Genomic DNA, 21,806 nt, shown 5'->3' with positions numbered 1-21,806 from the left:
ATAAATAAATAAAATCTTTAAAAAATAAAATAAAATAAAATGATACTCTCAATTTAATTTGTTCTCAGGATCTTCTACAAAATATGTGGAATTCTAGATTTTTTTTTGGTATGTAATGGGAAATGTGCTTTATACTTTTTTTCCAGAAATTTATGCATTAGCCTATCTGCTTTTCTGATTACTAACATTTCTCCAACTAAACCATACAGATCCTCTCCTTTTTTATTTATTTACTCTTTCTTTTCACCTCATTCAGTTCTAGATGTTACACTTTAAGGACAGAGACTAACTGGATCTCACTGGAAAGAAGCCAGCAAGGATGCTGAAAGGACACAAATCACCTGGTTATAAGCAGTGACTCCATGTTAGACTACAGAAGAGAAAAATACAACACACAATAGCTAGCTAGCTTCATTTATTTGAAGTGTTGTCACATGGAGGATGGATTAAGCTTGTTCTACATTGTGCCAAGAGGTACAAGTGACACAAAAAAGGGTTTCAGTCAACATAGGAAAGCCCTTTCTAACAGTATCTGCAGCCCAGCAAGTGGCCTTGGGCGTCAGGGGGCTTCCCTGTGAAAAGACAGTCACCTGGCAGGGAAGTCTAGAAGGGGCTCATTCAGCACATGGTGGTCATTAGAGTTTAATGCCTCTAATCCTGAAATTCTATAATTCTCAACTAGATTAAGATAATATTATACTATAATATGACTTCTAAAGCCAACACCATTTCTTTATTAAGTTTTTAAAAAGAAATGAATTCTGGGGCACCTGGGTGGCTCTGACTCTTGATTTCCGCTCGGGTCATGAGATCAAGCCCCATGTCGGGCTCCACCTTCAGCAGGGAGTCTGTCTGAGATTCTCTCTCTCTTCTCCCTCTGCCCCTCCCCCCACACTCTCTCTCTCACTCTCTGGCTCTCTCTCTCTCAAACAACTCTTAAAAAATAAAATAAGTAAAATTTTTTAAAAAAGAAATGAATTCTACATAAAACCAACTTGAAAAAGCAAATGATAATATCTTAACAAAAACAATGTAATAAAAGTTGGGACTTAATGTGCCTAGCACAGTCACTAAATCCTCATCAGCTCCAATTAGAAGAAAACTGAAATGCCAACCAAGTCACTGACCTGGTGTAAGATGTACACCAACTTATAAATATAAATCCATATGTTGCTTTAACAAACAAATAGCGATGAAACAATGTTTGAGCTTTAATATGTGCATGAATAAAGGAAGAATGCTTACTCAGAAAAGACTATACTGTAAACATTCTCTCCCTACTTGAGTCATGCTTCTTTAGTATACATGCAGATTACATAAATAAAGTAGTACTGCTCTCTCAGTTTTTACTGACCCAACTAACTGAAAATTCTAGTTATTTTGAGAGAAGTCTTCATTCTTACAACCCTCTACCATACTTGTTTAAAAAGAAAAAAAAGCAGTATCTCAGATTATCCAATGTGTAGTTAGGAATTACTTATCACTAATGTACTATCTCTACTCTCAAACAGAATTCTACAAAGGCCAATTCCTGGACTGTTAGAATGCAGAAAACTTTCTAGAACAGTGCTACTCAAAGAGGGGTCCATGGACCAGTGCATTATTAACTGTTACTAATCCGTAATAAGATAAGTAGAGAAAATGAGAGTAAGAAACTTTCATAGCATTATATAAGACTAGTTTTAAGTCAGATGAATCAAATATTTAAAAACCCAGCCTTGTATCTCATGTCTTTTTTATTTCATTTTTCTAGTAATTCATTTCTATTATATTTCACGAAACTATCAGTTGGTAACAGATCGGAAAAATTTTAAAACACATATTTTTCACCAAAGACAGAAAATTTCTCAAAAGTTCCTTTAAATGCTAAAGGTCCTTGGATAGGAAGATAAACTGCTTTACTTTGATGTCCCCCAATCTCCCTATTCACCTTGGTTTCCCCACCACAGTAACAAACCCTACTAATTTATTCAAGTGTTCTTTTGATATCTCTGCTAAATTGTCAGTAATATCAACACAGTTCACTGCTTAAAATGTATCATCAGGTTATCTGACTGCTCAGAATTTGCAACACTACTTCATTTGCATCCAGATGTAGCTCCAACATATTCCTGGACTCCTTCCTTGTAAGAAGATATTAACTAATTTGATGATCTAGCCTGGAGGGCCACCCAATCTTGCAACATGACAGATGGCACAACCGTGGCAGTCAGTCCTCATTTCTGAGAGAGTCTAGAGAGAGCACAGCACAGTTTTAAATGCCAGGCCTCCACTCAGGCTTAAAGATTGCTTATCTTGGCAATTCTGCCAACACACCTGTACTTGCAATTCTCCATTTGAACTATTTTGGCCCCCAGAGTCCTCTTTTGACTTACACGTTTCTTTTATTTCTTACATAAACATGTATAAAGATGAATTTAATAAATATATTTATAAAAACCTGCCAACAAACAATTCCTAAAGATATTTTTATTCCATAAAAATATGATGAGTAATACTCTTAGGAAAAGTTAAATACACGGTGATGTGCTGTAAGAAATTATCCCACAGTGCCAATAACTGCATGCTTTTAGTTAAGATTTGCAACATCAACCAAGCTTTCAACTCTTCAATGGCTTAAATGATGTGGAAAAAAAAAAAAGAGTCTGATAATTTAGGTCAAAGAGTTAATCAGTGACAGACCATAAAATAACTACATGTGTTGAATTTCTGTCCTAGTACCAACTATGAAATTGTATTCCCTCCCTTCAATCTTTAATTTGCAGGCATCTACAAACTTTTGTCAAATGATCTGGGATCTAGCCCATCTATAGCATAGAAAATACTGCTATTTTAGATAGCTATCTTTTCTGAAGGAGTTCTAAAACTGAACTATTCCTGATGTTTAAGTTTTAGTCTCACTTAACCAATCTCTATCTGAATTCTAACCAGTAATTGGGGAGCTTTTTCATGTTCATCTCTAAAGATATTTCATAAATACAGATAAATACAGATAGGTAGAAAACCCATTCCATACTATACTATACTATATTAACAAGTGATTCCTATCTTTTCCTGGCCAATGCACTTTTTTTTTTTCCAGCTAAGAAGGCCCAGTGTCATTATACATGACTTTGTATTTAAAAAAATTTTAGGTTGTGGCTGGCTGACTCAATCAGTAGAGCAAGCGATTCTTGATCTCAGGGTCATGAGTTCAAGCCCCACGTTGGGTGAGGAGCCTACTTTAAAAAAATAATAATAAAAAAAAATTTTAACTCAAACAGATTTAATTCACCACAGAGGAGCTATGAGAGAAGAACAGGATTGGTAAAATATAGTATACTTTCTTTAAAAAGATTTGGGAGGAAAAAAAATTAACACAGAATAGCATATGGAGGGGTAAATATCAAATGGAACCCAGATTCGAGGCCTAATTTGTTCCTGGTCTTTAGGCAGATCCAGAAAATAAGAAGTAGGACTAGGTAAACCTAATACCTGGGTACACACTATAAGGCATCTGTTCCTTAATCACATGATGGCCAATGCTTTCTTGAAAAAATACAGAATACCTGGTAAAGAAGACCTGGGATCCAGTCCTGGGATCTAGTCCTGGCCTCCACCACTTATCAGCTAAGTTACCCTAAATGAGATGCTTAACCTCTCTGAGATTTGTGTTGTCCTCATGTGTTTAAAATAAGTTGTAAGGGGAGGTTATAAAAACATTCCTCACAGATCTACTGAGGGCAAAGACAATCTATGAAAAAAAAAGCTTTATACTATTCACAAAAGCTAAATTCATTTACTGCTCATTTCTTCATAGAAAAAATATATACGACAGACATTATCTGCTTGGAGATCTGAATCCACTGCACAGACGGAGGTAAATGGATAGCCTGGAGGCCAAAGAGCCTCTGAGAGGTGCGGATGGGGCGTACAGAGAGGTGCATTTCAGGAAGTGATAATACCTTGAAACCCATCCTCAAGATTGGAACAGGGCAGAGTTTTCAGGACATGGCACTTAGGAGCCCTTCTCAATGGCTGTACAGGTGCCTCTGCTTCTCTTCACCCTTTCTTCATAGTCTCTTCCTCGTCCATGATTTTATCTCCCCCTCACACTGCCCTTCTGCCTCCCCTCTATCCGTCTACCCCCCTTCTCTCTTTCCTCCCTAGCCTTCTCCCTTACTTAATTACAATATGGAACTGAAATAATTTTTCAATATTTATTTATCCTATTCTTAGTTTAAAATCCAGAGGGTTCAGATATCTATATATACATTCACTCATAAGACACGTACTAGAATATTCACAGCAGCACTGCTCATAAGAGACAAAAACTCGGAACTACCTAAACGTCCTTCAGCAGCAGAACCGAGAAACTGGTCTGTTCACATAACGGAACGCTCCTTCCTCAGCCAGGAGAAAGAACAGACCCGCAACAATACAGAATCTCACAAACATGATGCCAAACAAAAGAAGCCAGACACAAAATGCCATTTTGTGGGACACAAATTCTATTTATGTTAAGTTACTTTAAGAAGGCAAATGCAACCTCTGCTCTTCGAAGGCAGGATGGTAGTTATTCTGTGCATGTGTGATGGGAGGGAGAGAGCACCAGAAGATGTGGGAGATGCTGGTAATGTTCCATTTTTTTAAGACCCAATTACACAAATGTGTTCAGTTTCTGGAAATTCTCTGGGTAACATACATACGCTTAGAAGCACTTTTCTAAATGTATACCGTACCTCAATAAAAAGGTTTTTTTTTTTCATCAATGAGTTTAAACCTTTAATGTCCTGGGGAAGGGAGGAACAACAACTAAGCACTTCTTGGCTTCCCCGGTGCCCTCTAAGTACTTTTTCTAGCCCAAAAGACAACTGCGATACGGCCCTGAACTTGGAACCGTGGAAACTACTTTCAGTTTCCCAACTTCATGCTGACCGTGCTTCTCCTACGTACCAGGTTCTGTGTGAGACACGGAGGATACAGCTGTGACGCCAGATGAGGACCCTGCCTTCTTTGAGAAAACAGATAAATATATACACACATATATAAATAAAAGCTTGAGATTGGCAAGAGGACAGAGCCTGGGATGGAGAAAAACATGGGAGGCCCGCTTTTGATGGAATGGTCTAGCGAGGCAACCCTGAACAAGTCACTTAATTTACTTGAGTCTCAGCTACCTCATCTGCCTTAAGGGGATTATTGTAAGGATTAAGCATGATAATATCTCTCAAATCACTTATATTACAATAATAGCATTATGGATGATAATAGCTCTTATTATTGTCCTTACTGCTTAATATAGAGTCTCTTGAATTAACCAATGCCAGCATGATCTATACACTAATACAGTAATAGTAACAATGAATAGTATTTTATGGGTCACTAATTCTCAATTAAAAGGCTTCTACTCTGGGTAGAAGCAGGTCTATCAATTAATGGCTCTCCTCTCCTTCTAAAGGGGTGTTAATGATACAAAGGCCTGCATCTCCCACAAGTAGTTTGGGCTCTGTGCTGGTGGCTCTTAGTGGGCTTCTGCCTATAAAATAATCACAATAATGGTAGCAGGAATAGCTGCTGCCCCAGATCCTGTCCTTGCCATATTAGGTCTATTACCTCCTGAAACCTGACATTGCTGTACGAGGTATAGATTTTAGCATCCTCATGTTACAGGTGAGGAATCAGTCCTGAGAGGTCAAGGTGAGCGTCCTAAGCTATTATGTGGCCATGCTAGGGTTTGAAACCGAGTCTCTGATTATATAGCCCTGCAGCTTTCCCCTACATTTGTTGTCTTTGTTTTGTTTGATTTTAATTCTGTAACCGTATCTTAAGCTCCTTTAAATATGTACCTTGACTCATTGTGGTCAGGTTGGTTCCCTCTGTTCTTCCCAACCGCTATCCCCTCAACCAGTATATATTCAGATACATTTACAGTATAAGAGTGAAAATACAGTGTGAATGCAAATCTATGTTCTTACACAGACTGAAAAGGGAAAAAAGCCTCTTTGAGTTTAAAGCCCCTCAGCTGTTTCTAAAACCATGAGCATGCTCCACCCATTTATTCTGGCTTAAATCTGGGGGCAGACTCCTTTACAGAAGCTATTTTCATAAGAATTTACAGTTCAAAAATAAGTTCACCATTTCAGTACTATTTTAACTTTTCTCACTGTACTTAATGAGTTTGCCTCCTTAGCCAAAGGCTTAAATTAAAGCATGAATTGGGAAAAAAAAAAAAATACCCTCAAATGTGAAAGATTGCTAGCCTTTTCTCTAAGGTCAGGAATAAGACAAGGATGCCTGCTTTCACCACTTCTACTCAAAATAGTACTGGGACTCCTAACCAGAGCAAGTAGTCAAGAAAATGAAATAAAAGGTATCTAAAAGGAAGGAGAAAAAATATCTGTTTATGGAGGACATGATCTACATGTAGAAAACCCTGAAGAGTCCACATGCACACACACACAATCAAAACTAATAAATTCAGCAAAGTTGCAGGATACATGATCATGCACCCATGATGCAAAAGTCAGTTGCCTTTCTATATACACTAACAAAGAACAATCTGGAAAGAAAATTATAAAAACATCCCATTTACAATAGTTTTAAAAAGAATAAAATACTTAGGAATAAACTTAACCAAGGGGGCAAAGGTTGGATACAGACCCACTTATCCACAGGAAATACATTCCAAGACCCCCAGCAGAGGTGCCTGAAACCACAGATAGTACCAAACCCTATGTATATTGTTTCTCCTTATATACTAATGATAAAATTTAATTTATAAAGTAACCACTGTAAGAGATTAATAACAAAAACTAATGAGAAAATGGAACAATTGTAACAGTATACTGTAATAAAAGTTATGTGAATGTGGCCTCTCTCTCAAAAGATCTGACTATACTGTACTCACACTTCTTGTGGAGGTATGAGATGATAAAATGCCTGTGTGATGAGATGCAGTGAGGGGAACGAGGTAGGCATCGTGACGTAGCATTAGGCTACTACTGACCTTTTTTTTTTTTAAGATTTATTTATTTATTTATTTGTCAGAGAGAGAGTGCACAAGCAGGGGGAGTGGCAGGCAGAGGGAGAGGGAGAAGCAGGCTTCCCACTGAACGAGAAGCCCGATGCGGGGCTCGATCCCAGGACCCTGGGATCATGACCTGAGCCGAAGGCAGATACTTAACCGACTGAGCCACCCAGGTGCCCCTACTACTGACCTTCTGACGTGTCAGGAGGAGGATCACCTGCTTCTGGACCATCGTTGACCATGGGTAACTGAAACCACGGAAAGCAAAACCACAGAAAAAGAGGGACTACTGTACTCAAAACTACAGAGCACCTGGGTGGCTCAGTTGTTAAGCGTCTGCCTTCGGCTCAGGTCATGATCGTGGGGTCCTGGGACTGAGTCCTGCATCAGGCTCCCTGCTCCATGGGAACCTGCTTCTCCCCCTCCCTCTGCCTGCCTCTCTGTTTCTCATGAATAAATAAATAAAATCTTTAAAAAAAAAAAAACTACAGGGCGCCTGGGTGGCTCAGTTGGTTAAGCGGTTGCCTTCGGCTCAGGTCATGATCCTGGAGTCCCAAGATCGAGTCCCGCATCGGGCTCCCTGCTCAGCAGGGAGTCTGCTTCTCCCTCTGACCCTCCCCCCTCTTGTGCTCTCTCTCTTTCATTCTCTCTCTCAAATAAATAAATAAAATCTTTAAAAAAAAATAAAATAATAAAATAAAAAAAAAACTACAAAACATTGCTGAAAGAAATTAAAGAAGACACAGGTAAATGGGAAGACATCCTGTGTTCACTGATGACTTAATACTGTTCAAATGTTAATACCACCCAAAGCAATCTAAGGATTCAAAGCAATTCCCATCAAAATCTCAACAACAATCTTTGCAGAAATAGAAAAGGCCATCCTAAAATTATTATGGAAGCTCAAGGGATCCTGAATAGCCAAAACAATCTGGCAAAAGAAGAACGACCTTGAAGGTCTCACATTTCCCAATTTCAAAACTTAACTAAAAAGCTACTGTAATCAAAAGACTGCAGTACTGGCATAAAGACAGACATATAGACCAACTATATGAGAAATAGCCTAGAAATGGACCCTCAAATATATGGTCAAATAATTTCAACAGTGCCAAAACCATTTAATAGAGGGAAAGACTGTCTTTTCCAACAAATAGTGTTGTGAAAACTGAATATTCACATGCAAAAAAAAAAAAGAACTTGGACCCCTAAACCATACATAAAAACTTTGAATTAAAAATTCAAAATGAATCAAAGACCTAATCGTAAGAGCAAAAATGACAAGCTCTTAGAATAAAACATAAGGGGAAAGCTTTAAGACATTGGATTTGGCAATAATTTCTTGGATATGAGACCAAAGGGATAGGCAACAGAAGCAAAATTAATAAGCTGGACTTTATCAAAAGTAAAAACATTGTGCATCAAAGATATCATCAACAGAATAAAAAGGCAACCCATGGAAAGGGATAAGAAGGCAGACGCTTAAGGAATTGGTTATCCAGAATATATAAAGAACTCCTACAACTCACTACCAACAACAACACAGTTCAAAAATGGGCAAAGGACTTGAACAGCTATTTCTCCAAAGCAGACATGCAAATGGCCACTAAGCACTTGAAGAGCTGCTCAATGCCACTGGTCATTAGGAAAATGCAAAACCACAATGATATACCACTTCACACCCACTAGGATGACTACAGTTTTTTTTTTATTTAAAAGCAAAGAAAACGTTTAAAAACCAAATAATGTTGGTGAGGATGTGGAAAATCTGGAACCCTTGTGCATTGCTGGTGGCAATATAAAATGATGCAGCCCCTGAGGAAAATGATATGGTGATTCCTCAAAAAACTAAACAGAGAATTACCATATGATCCAGCAATTCCCCTTCTGGGTATATCCCCCAAAGAACTGAAAACAGGGCCTCCAACAGATATCTGGATGCCTATGTTTATAGCAGCAACATTATTCACAATAGTCAAACAGTGCAAGCAATCCAAGAGTGCATGACGGGTAAATGGATAAACAAAATGTGGTCTATACATACAATGGAATATTATTCAGCTAAGCTTAAAAAGGAAGGAAATGTTGACATATGCTATGACATGGAAAAACCTTGGAGACTTCATGCTAAGTGAAATAAGCCAGTCATAAAGGAACAAATACTGCATAATTCCGCTTATACAAGGTATTTAAAGTAGTCAGATTCATAGACAGGAAATAAAATAGTGATTTCCAGGGGTGGGTGAAGGGAGGAATTGGGAGTTATTATTTAATGGGCACAGAGTTTCTGTTTTGCAAGATTAAAAAGGTTCTAGAGATGAATGGTGGTAATGGCTGCACAATGGGCATGAACTCAGCGCCACTGAACTGGACACTCAAAAACGGTGCAAATGGTAAATAGTATGTGTGTTTTACCACACTACAAGGAAAGTATGTGCTAAGCCCCAAACTGAATCTGCATGTTAAGAATTTACTGAACCACAAAATTTTAAACATGATGTTTTTTAGATAAAAAGAGTCTAAGGAGTCCATAGACGGAAAAAACGATGATTGTGAGGGCATTGTACCCACTTCACGGTAGAACTTCAAAACATTCTCCAAAAGTTCCACTTGACTCAAGAGCTCTTATCAATAAATTGGCAAGAGCAAAGGTTAAGATGAAAACTGTTTCAGAAAACAAAAAGGATACATTTTTCAAAAAGTCAAGAGAAGCAAGGTCAACAGGAAAAACAACTTTCATCACATGCCATTAGAAAGATAACCACATTACTCAGGAAACGTGGCCCTGAAAGGAAAGTTACAAAATTATTTCTGAAGAATATGGCACCAGAAAGCAAGATTATTCAAGCATCATGGAAGTTAAAAAGAGGGCTGTCTACATGGGCATAAGGATCCTTTAACACGTAAGTGAGAGCACAGGACTAGTTAATTTGCAGTCTTGAGATAAACTTATTAACACGTGCCTATTCACACAAACTAAAAGAGCCCCGCTCATCTTCTAATTAATAAAGAACTCTGCAAATTTGTCATTTTAATGAAACAGAAACCATCAAAAAATACCACCTTAAAATTGCACAGAACAGAGGACACAAAAGATAACAGTAAGAGTGATTTTTTGTTCCCTTGAATAGTACAAAGTAGAGCTAGGAATAGATTAAATGAATCTTCTACCTCCTTTCCTTTATACATTAGACTGGCTACTTCCCTTCACCTCTTCCCCTACCCCAAATTCCATTCCAAAGGAAGTCACTGCAGGGCATGAAAAGCACCAGGTTCATAACCATCTACAACTCCAGAGCCAGAGTTCTCCCAGCATTCACCACTCTAGTCTCTGTGGGAAGACTGTGGAATCCTAGCACAAGTTCCTAAGGTCAATGATTTTCAAAGTTTACTGGGCCAAGGCCAATACCATCCCTTTGACTTTTTCCCCAAAAAACCCTAAATACAAAATAAGTGAAAGCCCTCTGAAATATTAAGAGACCCATTAACTGTTTAATTAACATTATTTACATTACTGTATTATACTACTGTAATCAGAAGGCGGCTGGACAGGCAGCTACCCAAGTTAAAGATCGAAGGGAAGACAAGACTATGGGCTGGAGCATGAGGAGCAGCACAACTTGTATTTCTCGGAGTTAAAAAAAAAAAGAAAAACAAGAAGTACTTCCTGGAGCATAACCTGGACAAGGTAATAGTGCTCAAAATATCAACACTGTGCACTGTTTACTGTGTTTCTAGATGCCCTTGTGCCTAGCCCTAGCCCTGGTGCCCTAGCACCCTGAGCCCTAGCCAAAATTCTGGCCTTAACACTCACAACCCCACCCATCCACTGCCCACACTAGCTCTCCACCCTCCAACAGAGCTCCCCACTTTAGTCCCCATCTTACGAGGTGTTGGCAGGCAGCTTCTTCAACCCTCTGTTGAGAACTGTTGCATGTCTCTGCTCAAGAAAGCCAAAGTTCCATCTCTAATAACTATTGAAAACAGGTTCTGTCTGTTAAAAAAAAGAAGTTGCCATCTCCAAGCCCATTCATTCTTCAACCTAACCAAATATTTCAAAGTAGATCCACCTGCATCGTCTAAATTAGCCACACTGATATTTTTTCTGCCTCCAAAAAGCAATGAACAAGGATAGAAAGTTACTCTAGAAACAGAAGTCTCTGGCTCTCCTGTCCTTTTCTGCTCCACGATTTCTGACTTTTGTTACACACGTGTGACCTCTTATATTGCTCTGCTTGCCTGAGTCTTATTTAGACAGCTCCTTTATACTGCCTGCATGGACACTCACTCTTTACAGAGTCCCTGATTCTGAAATGCCAAAGTGATTCTACCAGCTGCCTAACAACAATACAATAAATAATAATATATATAACATGTGTAATATATATAACATTTAATATGATAATAATAGCACTGTTATTATTATAGATAAAAATAGCTGCCATTTATTGAGCACCGTGACCAAATATTCTAAGTGCTTTATATTGAGTTACATCATTTCATCCCCATAACGACTCAATAAGACAATTATTAATATCATCCCAAATTAAGAGAAAACTGAGTCACAGAAAAGGTATGTAACTTGCCAAAGATCATTAATAATGTCACTTAATAAAGTGGCAAAATCAGGATTCAAACTCAGACCTCATTGACTAAAAAACCTACATGCTTACCACTATATTATGCTGCCATCCCACACCTCTAAAGATGGCTCACTGGGTTCCATCCTTTGTCCAACCTGACTTCTGGCTTGTACACCCCAGCCCCTTCCTCTAGCATTGTGTTAGCTCTTCTGGTTCTATTTTTCCTTTCTTTGAACTTTCTTTGAACTCTTCTTAAATATTCTTCGGGATTTGGATAAGAGATTATTGATTTATTAAATTTTCTAATACATCTTCTCCTTCTACTTCAATCTACCTTTTATATTAGCTCTCATCTTTGCCAGTAAACCACTAAAAATTTCTACATGAAAGCAGCTGAAGAATAAGCCACCTAGGAAGAAAGTGAACAGTCAATGTGCAGGAACAAAATGAAGAAAACACAAACCTTTATTTACAAACATAAAAGTGGGCATAAATAGGACAGACTGACCATACTCCTGAAGAGGTATCAATACTATAAAGCAAGTATACTCAATATCATAAAACTACAATCCAAGGGCCACTTGCTTCTTTTTGTAAATCAAGTTTCATTGGAACACAGCCACACTTACTCCTTTGTGTATTGTCACAGATTCCATGCTACAACAGCTGAACAGTTGCGACATAGACCATGAGACTCACGTGCCTAAAACACTATCTGATCCCACAGAAAGTTTGCTAACCCCTGTTGTAAAAGAGGTCCATTTTCTCCAAACAAAAAAGGTTTTATCCAATGCCAATCAAACCCCCAGCAGGTAAGTTTATGAGTATTCAAACATACTATAAAGCTATAATAATTGAAAAGCTATATAATTGCCCAAAGCAAATACAGATCACTGAAAATAAAGTCAGAAATAAATATGAGAATTTAGCGTGTAAGATGGCATTTCAAAATAGTGAATAAGTAAAGGATTTATTTTATAAATAGTGCTAGGACAACCAGAAGATTACTTAGAAAAAATAATATCCCATTCCTACATCATATCATACACCAAAATAAATTCCAGATTAATTTCAAGGAACAATAAAACTACAGAAGAAAGCATAGGTGTCTCAGAAGAAAACAGGTGTCTCAGTGGAAAAGGCATTAATTTTGCAAAATGTTAAAAGAACCCATGAGGGAAATCGATTTGATGACAACATAAAAAGTAAACATTTTGGCATATCAAAGACAAATGTAAAAGGAGATTCTTTACAACCTCATGTTATAACAACAGGCAGACACAAATGAACATCTCTCAATGAGAACTGATTAAATTATAGTGCATTCTTATACTGGAATATTATGCAAGCATTAAAAAGGAGGCAGCAGCTATATTGTACTAATGTGGACAGCCTTCAAAATATACAGGTAACATGAATATATGTTACCTTATCAATTATCTATTGCTGCATAACCAACTACCCCAACATTAGTGGCTTAAGAAAATTCATTATTTCTCATCATTCTGGTCAGTTCTGCTGGCCTCTCATTGGTTCATGCGTGCAGCTGCATTCAGCTGATAGGTTGGTTGTGGGGCCGAACAGAGCTGGGGCAGCTGGGGCAGCTGGCTATTTGGGCCAGTCTCTCTCAAGGAGACCAGACCTGAGAAGAATACACCAAATACATCAGAAATCTTAAAATTTACATACTCTGGCCCAATAGTTAGAATTTTGCTGACACACAGGAATGTATGCATCCATATAGACACTTCTATTTTTTATAGCCCCAGAGAAAAGATCTCCAGGTAATGAATCTGGCAATCACCTAATAAAGAGATAAGTTGCTACGTGATCCCACCACAGTGAAGCTCAGTAGTTGAGAAGTCCACCTATGCATAAAAAGCTTCAAATTCACATTTTACATTCTCCCTCCTAAATAGACATGGACAACCAAGAATCATCAGTTTGAGGAAAGCCACCAACACTAAAGACAGAGAGCAAAACAGAGATAATACAAGGTACAGAAAAAAATGTTTTTTAAAACTACAGTCAATTGTACCTCAATTTTAAAAACAAACAATAATTAATATCCTCGCAGAGAAGACACTGCATCCATGAAACTACAACAATATGTGTGTTGAGGGTCCCCAATATGACAGACCAAGGCCTTTCAAATCTGAGGGGAAGATAATCTGCAACCTAGACTTCTATACCTGCCCAAATTATCAATCAAGTTTAAAAGCAGAATAAACACATTTCAGACTTTCAGGAACTCAAAGAATAAACCTCCTCCTCTCTCTCTCGGGATGCTACTAGAGTGCATGCTCCAACAAAGCAAGAGGGAAAAACAAGAAAGACATGAAATTCAACACAGGAAAGAGGCAAGAGGAAAGCTACAATGATAACTGCATGGCAGACGCAGACAACAATCAAACCAAATTAAAGCAGTTCCTCCACCAATCTTACCCACTTGCTCAAATTAAGAAGGAAGAATTCATTCTTGATTCTCTCTCAAATCCCAAATTCAACATCCTCATGTTTTTACCTTCTAACTAGTTTATCTATTCACCTCCTTCCATCTCCATCACCACCACCATATTCTAAGACTCCATCATCTGTCACCTGATCTAGTGTACAAATGGACAGCTAACTGGTCTACCTTATCCTGCACAAGCCTCTTTCTATGTAACAACCAATGATTTGTTTTTAATACAAATTAGATCATGTCACTCTGCTCCTCACTCACTCCTCATTCTACCCAGAATAAAACCCAAGTTTCCTAATATAGCCCACTAGGCTCTACATATTCTGGCCCCTGACTATCTTTAAAATTTCATCTCATTTCCCTCTCACTACATTCAAACACTCAGTGGCCTTGTAGATCCTTGAACATGCGAAGCTTTCTCCTGCCTTTACACATCGTATTCCCTTTTTACAACAACTTCCCCAGCTCTTCACATTGGATTACTCTCATCTTTCATGATTCAACTTAAATGTCATTTCCTCAGAGAGCTTTCCTGACCATTAATTCTCAATTAGTCCTTCACCAGGTCAGTTTCCCTTCATTTCCTTTTCTCAATGAGTTAAAAAGAAGAATTTTTGTTAACTGAATTTTGGGATGTCCTAAGAGAATGGCATGTGACTATTTAAATGAGGTTATCAAAAAGTACCTACGATATATGGCTAAGCAAGACAATTTTTAAGAATTAGAACAAGATAGGGCACCTGGGTGGCTCAGTTGGTTAAGTGACTGCCTTCGGCTCAGGTCATGATCCTGGAGTCCCGGTATTGAGTCCCGCATCGGGCTACCTGCTCAGCAGGTAGTCTGCTTCTCCCTCTCCCACTCCCCCCTCTTGTGCTCTCTCACTCTCTCTCTCAAATAAATAAATAAAATCTTAAAAAAAAAAAAAAAGAATTAGAACAAGATAGATGAGAATTTTCCTACCAGATATTATGACATACTATAAAGTTGCAATAGTTAAGACAGTGTGCAACTGGCATAAGGACAATGAGGCTGACAGATCAGGACAGAAAGCCTAGAAACAGATCCATGTACGATGTAAACTTGACATCATAAGAGAGGTAGGATTGCAGATCCACAGGCAAAGGATGACCTTTTCAATAAATGATGCTGGGACAACGAATCTGTTTGAAGAAAAAAACTATGTCCTTATCTCACAACTATTTTATAGAAAAAAATAAATTTCTATTCGAAGACCAAAAAAGAAAAACTTTAAAATTCTTAAAGGAAAATATATGACTTTTGAGTATGACAGAATTTTTTGAAATGCTCCCTGTCTCTTTCTCTCACACACACATGTGACACAAATCTAAAAAGGAAAACACTGATGCATTTGTCTTCATTAAAATTAAAACTTCTGGACATCAATAGCATCAAATTAAGAATATAAGCCACAAACTGAATGCAGATATTTGTAATACATATAACTGCTAAATGATTAGTTTACAAAATATGTAAAGAATGATTTAAAATCTATACAAAACTACAAACAACCCTCTTAAAAGATGGGCAAAGGATATTCCTAAAAGAAGAAATCTAAACTGGCAATAAAGATTTGAAAAGATTCTTCACTATACTAGTAATCAGGGAAATACAAATTAAAAACATAATGAGATACCATTTCACACCCATCAACTTGGCAAAAATTTAAGTCTGACAACAACGCAGAGTATTGTGAAGGCTACAGAACAATGCGAACTCTCATTCAGTTCTGGTGGAAGGAAACTGATAAAATGTGGCAATATCTAATAAAATAGAAAATGCATATACCTTAAGAGCCAGCAATTTTATTCCTAGGAATATACCCTAGAGGAATAGCTTTCAAATATTTTTTTTTTTTGCTTTCAAACATTTTTTTTCATGACACACATATTTTACATTTTAACCCAGTACACACATACTTATTTAACTGAAAGCAAAATTCACAAAACAGTGCTTATTCTTATTATGTGTGACACATTCTGGTAGTTTCCATTCTATTCTCATTCATTTTTTAAATGTTGGAGTGACTCATTCAATAGATTTTATAACCACTAATGGGTAAACACACCCAGTTCAAAAACCCATGCCCCAGAAAATATTCTCATGTGTATATCTTCTTGCACAAAGGTGAGAGAATGTTCATTATGGCATTCTTTGTCAAAAGAAATTTAAAACAACATATAAGTCAATCAGTGGGAGAGTGAATAAAAAATTGGAGGCGCAGTCATACAACGGAATATGATATAGCAGTGCAAACCAAAAAACTTGAACCATAAGTATTAACGTAAGTAAATCTCAAGAACTTCCTACTAAGCAAAAGAAGCTGCAGAAGAATATATATATATGATGACACCATTTGTAGAAACTTCTTAAACATGCAATATAATACTATATATGGTTTAGGAATATATTTTTATATAATGAATACATAAAATATAAAGATATGCACAAGGAGAAAAGGAAAAAGATCACAAAGGAATACAGAAAAAAAAAGTGAAATGGAAAAGCCCAGTGAACAACTGGATACTAAATGGTTAAAAGTTGCCCATCTTCAAAATTAAAGTATTGCCTCCTGGGCCAGCAGCTTCCTTCCAGGCACAGGGCTAATAAAGCCTCAGTCTGCCATCCAGCAAACGGAGATCAGTCTTCAAAGCTTATAGCGCTCATCTTTGAAAACTGTTCTATTTAGTAACCAAGTACACTGAGTATCTATTTTTAATTAAGTAATGAAATTCAGAACATGAACAAAAAATGCAACAGGTAGTTGTGGGCGGCTGAGATGTCATAGCAGATGCCCCAAACACAGCCATGTGCCAGTAAGGGTGAGTCACTGTGATATGCTGAAAAAAGATAATAAGGCTTGGCTACCACAGGTTGCAGTAAGCCCTCTGCTTTCCTCTCTTATATTTGCCAGGCACCATTCCAGAACACTGAACATGTAGACAGCTTCAAGATTAGTAAATCACTAAAAATGACAAAATATGGCATCTTACAAATAGCACATGCTTGTGATCAAATTAACACAGAGCAAAAAGCTAATAAACAGTCAGTGGCCTCATGGAATAATTCCCTAAAATTAAAATTTGGCCCCTCTACCTAGAAGAGTAAACCCCATACTATAATACACTTCACTATAATTTCAAAAATATCAATTCATTTGTCAAGAAATGAAATTTTAAAGGACTATATATAACAAAGATTAAGCAATAATCCACCAGACCAATAAACAGGTTTCCAAGCCAGAAGTCCAAACCACTATGATCCCCAAACCAGGCATCTTCTCTAGGAAAACATCTTACCTCTTCACCCATTCAACCCCTACTTGCTACACTGTATGGGAAAGGTACCATAGAGGGCCTTAAGGAGGCCTAAAAATAAATAAGAACCCTGTCCTTAAGATTGTGACAGTCTAGCAGTGGAGCTTAGAAACACACACACACACATACATACACACATACATACATACATAGGTGTACATAAGGTACAAAGATTTAGGTGCCATTAGAGAAATAAAGATGAGTTACTATTTTTTAAAAAAATATTTTACTTTGAATAGATTCTTACCTATCTACTCCTCCTATGAGCCAGATCTAGAATATAGATACACACCTCATCGCTTCAAGGGCAAGTAGCCATATATAGAAACAAGACTAGTTCTGTGTATGCTATGCCCTATAGGGTATGCCCCTTCCAGTTCACAGAACTCACAAATGTGCACCCCATTTCTTGTAACCATGAGTCCTGCTGATCTAAAAGAAAGGGAAATGCCAATAAGTGACACACTAAGAAGAAGCCATTCTGTTCCCAAACCCCGCCACTGTTTTGCTATAGAAACTTAAGGAATGCACACTTTGCCTGATGGAAGGATTGAAGAAAGAATTGTTAATGAGATTCCGAGGAACTTTCATGAATCTTTCAGACAAGCACCACATAAAAGGCATCACTAATGCTCTACATCAATAAGGCTTTTCACATCATTTTATGCATAGCAACTTTGTTAATGTAGGTAGAGGTATTTGCATTCCTTTTTTAAATCTAAAGAAAGTAAATTCCATAAATACTAAATGCCACTGATGCCATTTCAAATATTTTTCACAGAGCTAGTCCAGCCCGGGCCAGGTCTAGTGGATTCATTTCAAATGTATCATCAGATCCACTATTTGCATTTCAATGTTCAACCAAATATTCAGGAATTGGGGAGCACTGGAGAAGGAGTCTGCGGAAAAGAAATAAAGTGACTTCATGTTGATGAACCCAAATGTTCTCTCAGATTACTGATACAAGGAGTAAGAAGTTCAGATGACATCATCTTACAAAAGCCAGTCCCAGTCCTCTGGCCATCTCTTAAAAAAAAAAAATGTTTGTGACAAACTAAAGAAGAAAGACCTATTTCCATGCCCTATCCACTTGGGACAATAAACATCCCTGGTTCACGGGTTTGGCTTCTTTTGATGACAGCTTCCCTAAGCTATAATCCACACCCCACAAAAACCTTACAGGTGCACAGTTCAGTCCAGTCACCTTTCATATATTTACAGAATTGTAGAACCATCCCCACTATCGACTTTTAGGACATTTTTGCCCCCAAAAAAACCCCCCACCCACTGACTGAATTGAAGATAATGCCAGATCTTTTATTTTTTTTTAAGATTTTTTATTTTTTATTAGAGAGAGAGTACAAGCAGGAGGAGCGGCAGGCAGAAGGAGAGGGAGAAGCAGGTCCCCCGCTCAGCAGGGAGCCCGAAGTGGGGCTCGATCCCAGGACCCCGGGATCATGACCTGAGCCGAAGACAGATGCCCAAACGTATGAGCCACCCAGGTGCCCCAATGCCAGATCTTTTAAAAAGCATCCTATTTTCCAATAAAGTATCCAATTGACTTAGTTTTCTTTATCTCACTACTGAAGAAAGTAAGTGTATATCCTCAGATCTAAGTCTGCAGCTTAGTCAAAAAACAGCAAGACTTATAGCAGGCAAAAGAAACTAAAAAGAAAAGCTAAAAGAGAATCAAGAATGCAACATATTTCTAGTAAGAAAGTGCTCAAAAACTGACAGGGATATGTCAAAAAGACACAAACACCAACTCAACGGAGCTCCCAATGACAAAGCTAGAACAACTGAGCAACAAAATAAATGAACACAGTGTTTGGATGATAACCTAGAGACTAAAATAAACACCTCAAAATTCACACTGACATAAATAAATAAGCGAATAAGTAAGTGACTGGGGGAGGAGGGATAACGCTTCTCTACAGCAGAATTCAAATTAACAAGTGAGGGGGGGAGTAAGGGAAATAGAAAATCACTTAGATCAGCACCACAGTAATAATGATTGCAGGCCAGAACCATCCATGGACGCTGAAATTTGTGGCCAAAAGTACAATGAGGAAGCGAACATCTGCACCACCTCAAGACATCACTCCACAAGATACTTACCAATGACAAAGGGAAGATGGAGCTAACGCTATAGTGGAGAAACGTGGTGGACACAATCCTACCTGAGCGGTCCGAGTTAACATACCAGTCACAGACATATGAACATCACGTACTCCCTGACCTAATGCACTGAAAACCATACAGCATCAATTCTATAGTATGCTTAGGGAAAAAAATGCAATTCTCACTGTAATAAAAGGAAAACAGTAGATGAACCCATACTGAGCAACACTTTACAAAATAACTAACCAGTGCTATTTTCAAAAGTGTCAAAATCGGGATGCCTGGGTGGCTCAGTTGGTTTAGCACCTGCCTTCGGCTCAGGTCATGATCCCAGGGTCCTAGGATTGAGTCCCGCATCAGGCTCCCTGCTTCTCCCTTGGCCTGCTGCTCCTCCTGCTTGTGTGTGCTCTCTCTCTCTCTCTCTCTCTGACAAATAAATAAAATCTTTTTTTAAAAAAAGTGTCAAAATCATAAAAGACAAAGAAAGACAGAAACAGTAACAGGTTAAGAAGACCAAGATGCAACAGCTAAATTCAGTTTGGATCCTGGATTGGATCCTGGACCTAAAAAAGGACATACATGAGTGGGAAAACTGGCAAAATTCAAACAAGGCTTGTAGAACAATCAACAGCATTATAGCAACATTAATTTTCTGTAGAATTTTGTATTTTTTCTGTAAATCTACATTTATTTTGAAATAAAAAGTAGGGGCTTTTTAATGCAATATTCCCAGGTGTGAGATTCTACTGTTCCAACCCCATTGTGAAAAATGACTCATTCTGGCTAGCTATTACAATTTTCTTATTAGGAGAGATTACCAATCCCATTTTCTTATTAGAAGAGATATCAGATTCAGAATTCCAAAACCCAACTCTTAGAGTACATGCTGGATTGCAGCAGACGTAAAAAGAAAACAAGTCATTGAATGAAAAACACACTTGCTAAAAACCACATGGCACACTGTTAACAAAGAGACATGCCAAAAAAAAAAAAAAAAAAAGACACAAACATTGTGATCATAAAGCAATGGCCCACAACACAAATAAAACAACTAGAAACATAAAATGTCAAGATCTGGACAAAACCAACTGCATCATCATGTGATAAGATCATGACTTGATGAATTTCTGTGGTGTTCAATTTTTATGAATCTGGTGAGAAAAGTTTATTAGTAGGTAAGGGCTGGATTGGGTCTGATACATTAGTTGAAGTAGTTCTGGTACCTACCCAGACTTCAAGTCAGTTATCCTCAAACAGTTCGTAGCATCCAGTCCCACTTTTCCATTGCGGACCACACTAGATATGAATGGGGAGAGCATTGGAGAAATTCGGTTCAAGGCCACTTCTGGGGACATTTTAGCTTGACTTGCAAATCACCACTGAAAGCAGAAGGAAAGAATGGTGGTCAGAGTATTCAGAGGAACTAGAGAGAAGAGGTTTCCTGAAAACTGGCACAGCACAAGGAAGTTTCTCTTGCATGAATAAATACCTCATTTCCTGTCTTACAGCGGCCTCTTCCAATGACCCTCCAGAAGAAACCAACCCCCTGTTGCTCACCTCCTCGGGACAGAGGCTGAATCAATGTTTTTCAGGAACAGAAGCAACCTTTCAAATCCAATTCCCTCCTCCTTTCCAAAGCTGACCGCCACACTGCCCCACACGACCTAAAGCTACCCTGCTCTGTCTTACAACCGGCAGCTTCCTACTCGGAGGCATTAAGAAGCCTTTGTTAACAATCCTCTCCCCCAACACACAACACGTACACACCATTAAGTTAGGAACCACTCCCTCTGTGTCCCCACAAGAAGGACTTGATTGGTAATACTGTATAAAATTCAAGAATAAGCATAATCTGCTTACCAGTTGTTACTTACAAGAAATTACTTACTTCTGATATGCTCTCCCTCCACAGTGTGTTATAACTACCCGCTCTGTGATCTCTCCCCTGCAGGGACTATGTCTTGAATCCCTAGTGCTTAACAAAAGTACCTGGCACACGCTAAGCACCCAGTAAAAATCTTTTAATAAACAAATGAATAAAGAGACAAAAACTAGAGAAATATTGAAGTATGGAGAGAAGACAACATGCCCTCAAAAAATGCAGTCGAGGATAATGTATCTGAGGAACATATGTAGCAAAACGCTATTTAACAATTGAATCATGAAAATAAACACTTAGCCGGATATTAAGCAACACAAACTAACATGGATCTAAAAGTGCACTAAGAAGTTCTTACACTTGAAAATACAGAAGTAAAACCAACAAAGCGTATCTAAATTATTTGGAAACCCAAGGG

General features: G+C 37.9%; 1 protein-coding gene across 6 annotated transcripts in view; it reads right to left on the bottom strand.

Annotated features, from left to right (window-relative positions):
• BABAM2 (BRISC and BRCA1 A complex member 2) overlaps positions 1-21,806 on the bottom strand; it is a 399,311-nt gene that overhangs the window by 374,996 nt on the left and 2,509 nt on the right. For all 6 annotated transcript variants that reach the window (XR_004678467.1, XM_035000819.1, XM_035000822.1 and 3 more), the window contains exon 2: positions 20,737-20,888. Coding sequence is in view for 5 of the 6 variants with exons in the window: in XM_035000819.1 (XP_034856710.1) it covers positions 20,737-20,864 (128 nt within the window). In the remaining variant the exon portion in view is untranslated. The remainder of the gene's footprint in view (positions 1-20,736; positions 20,889-21,806) is intronic.

The sequence above is a fragment of the Mirounga leonina genome, unplaced genomic scaffold (genome assembly GCF_011800145.1).
Source record: "Mirounga leonina isolate KUSES-001 unplaced genomic scaffold, KU_Mleo_1.0 Mir_125, whole genome shotgun sequence".
NCBI classification, from domain to species: domain Eukaryota; kingdom Metazoa; phylum Chordata; class Mammalia; order Carnivora; family Phocidae; genus Mirounga; species Mirounga leonina.
This window is presented reverse-complemented; position numbering and strand designations above follow the sequence as displayed.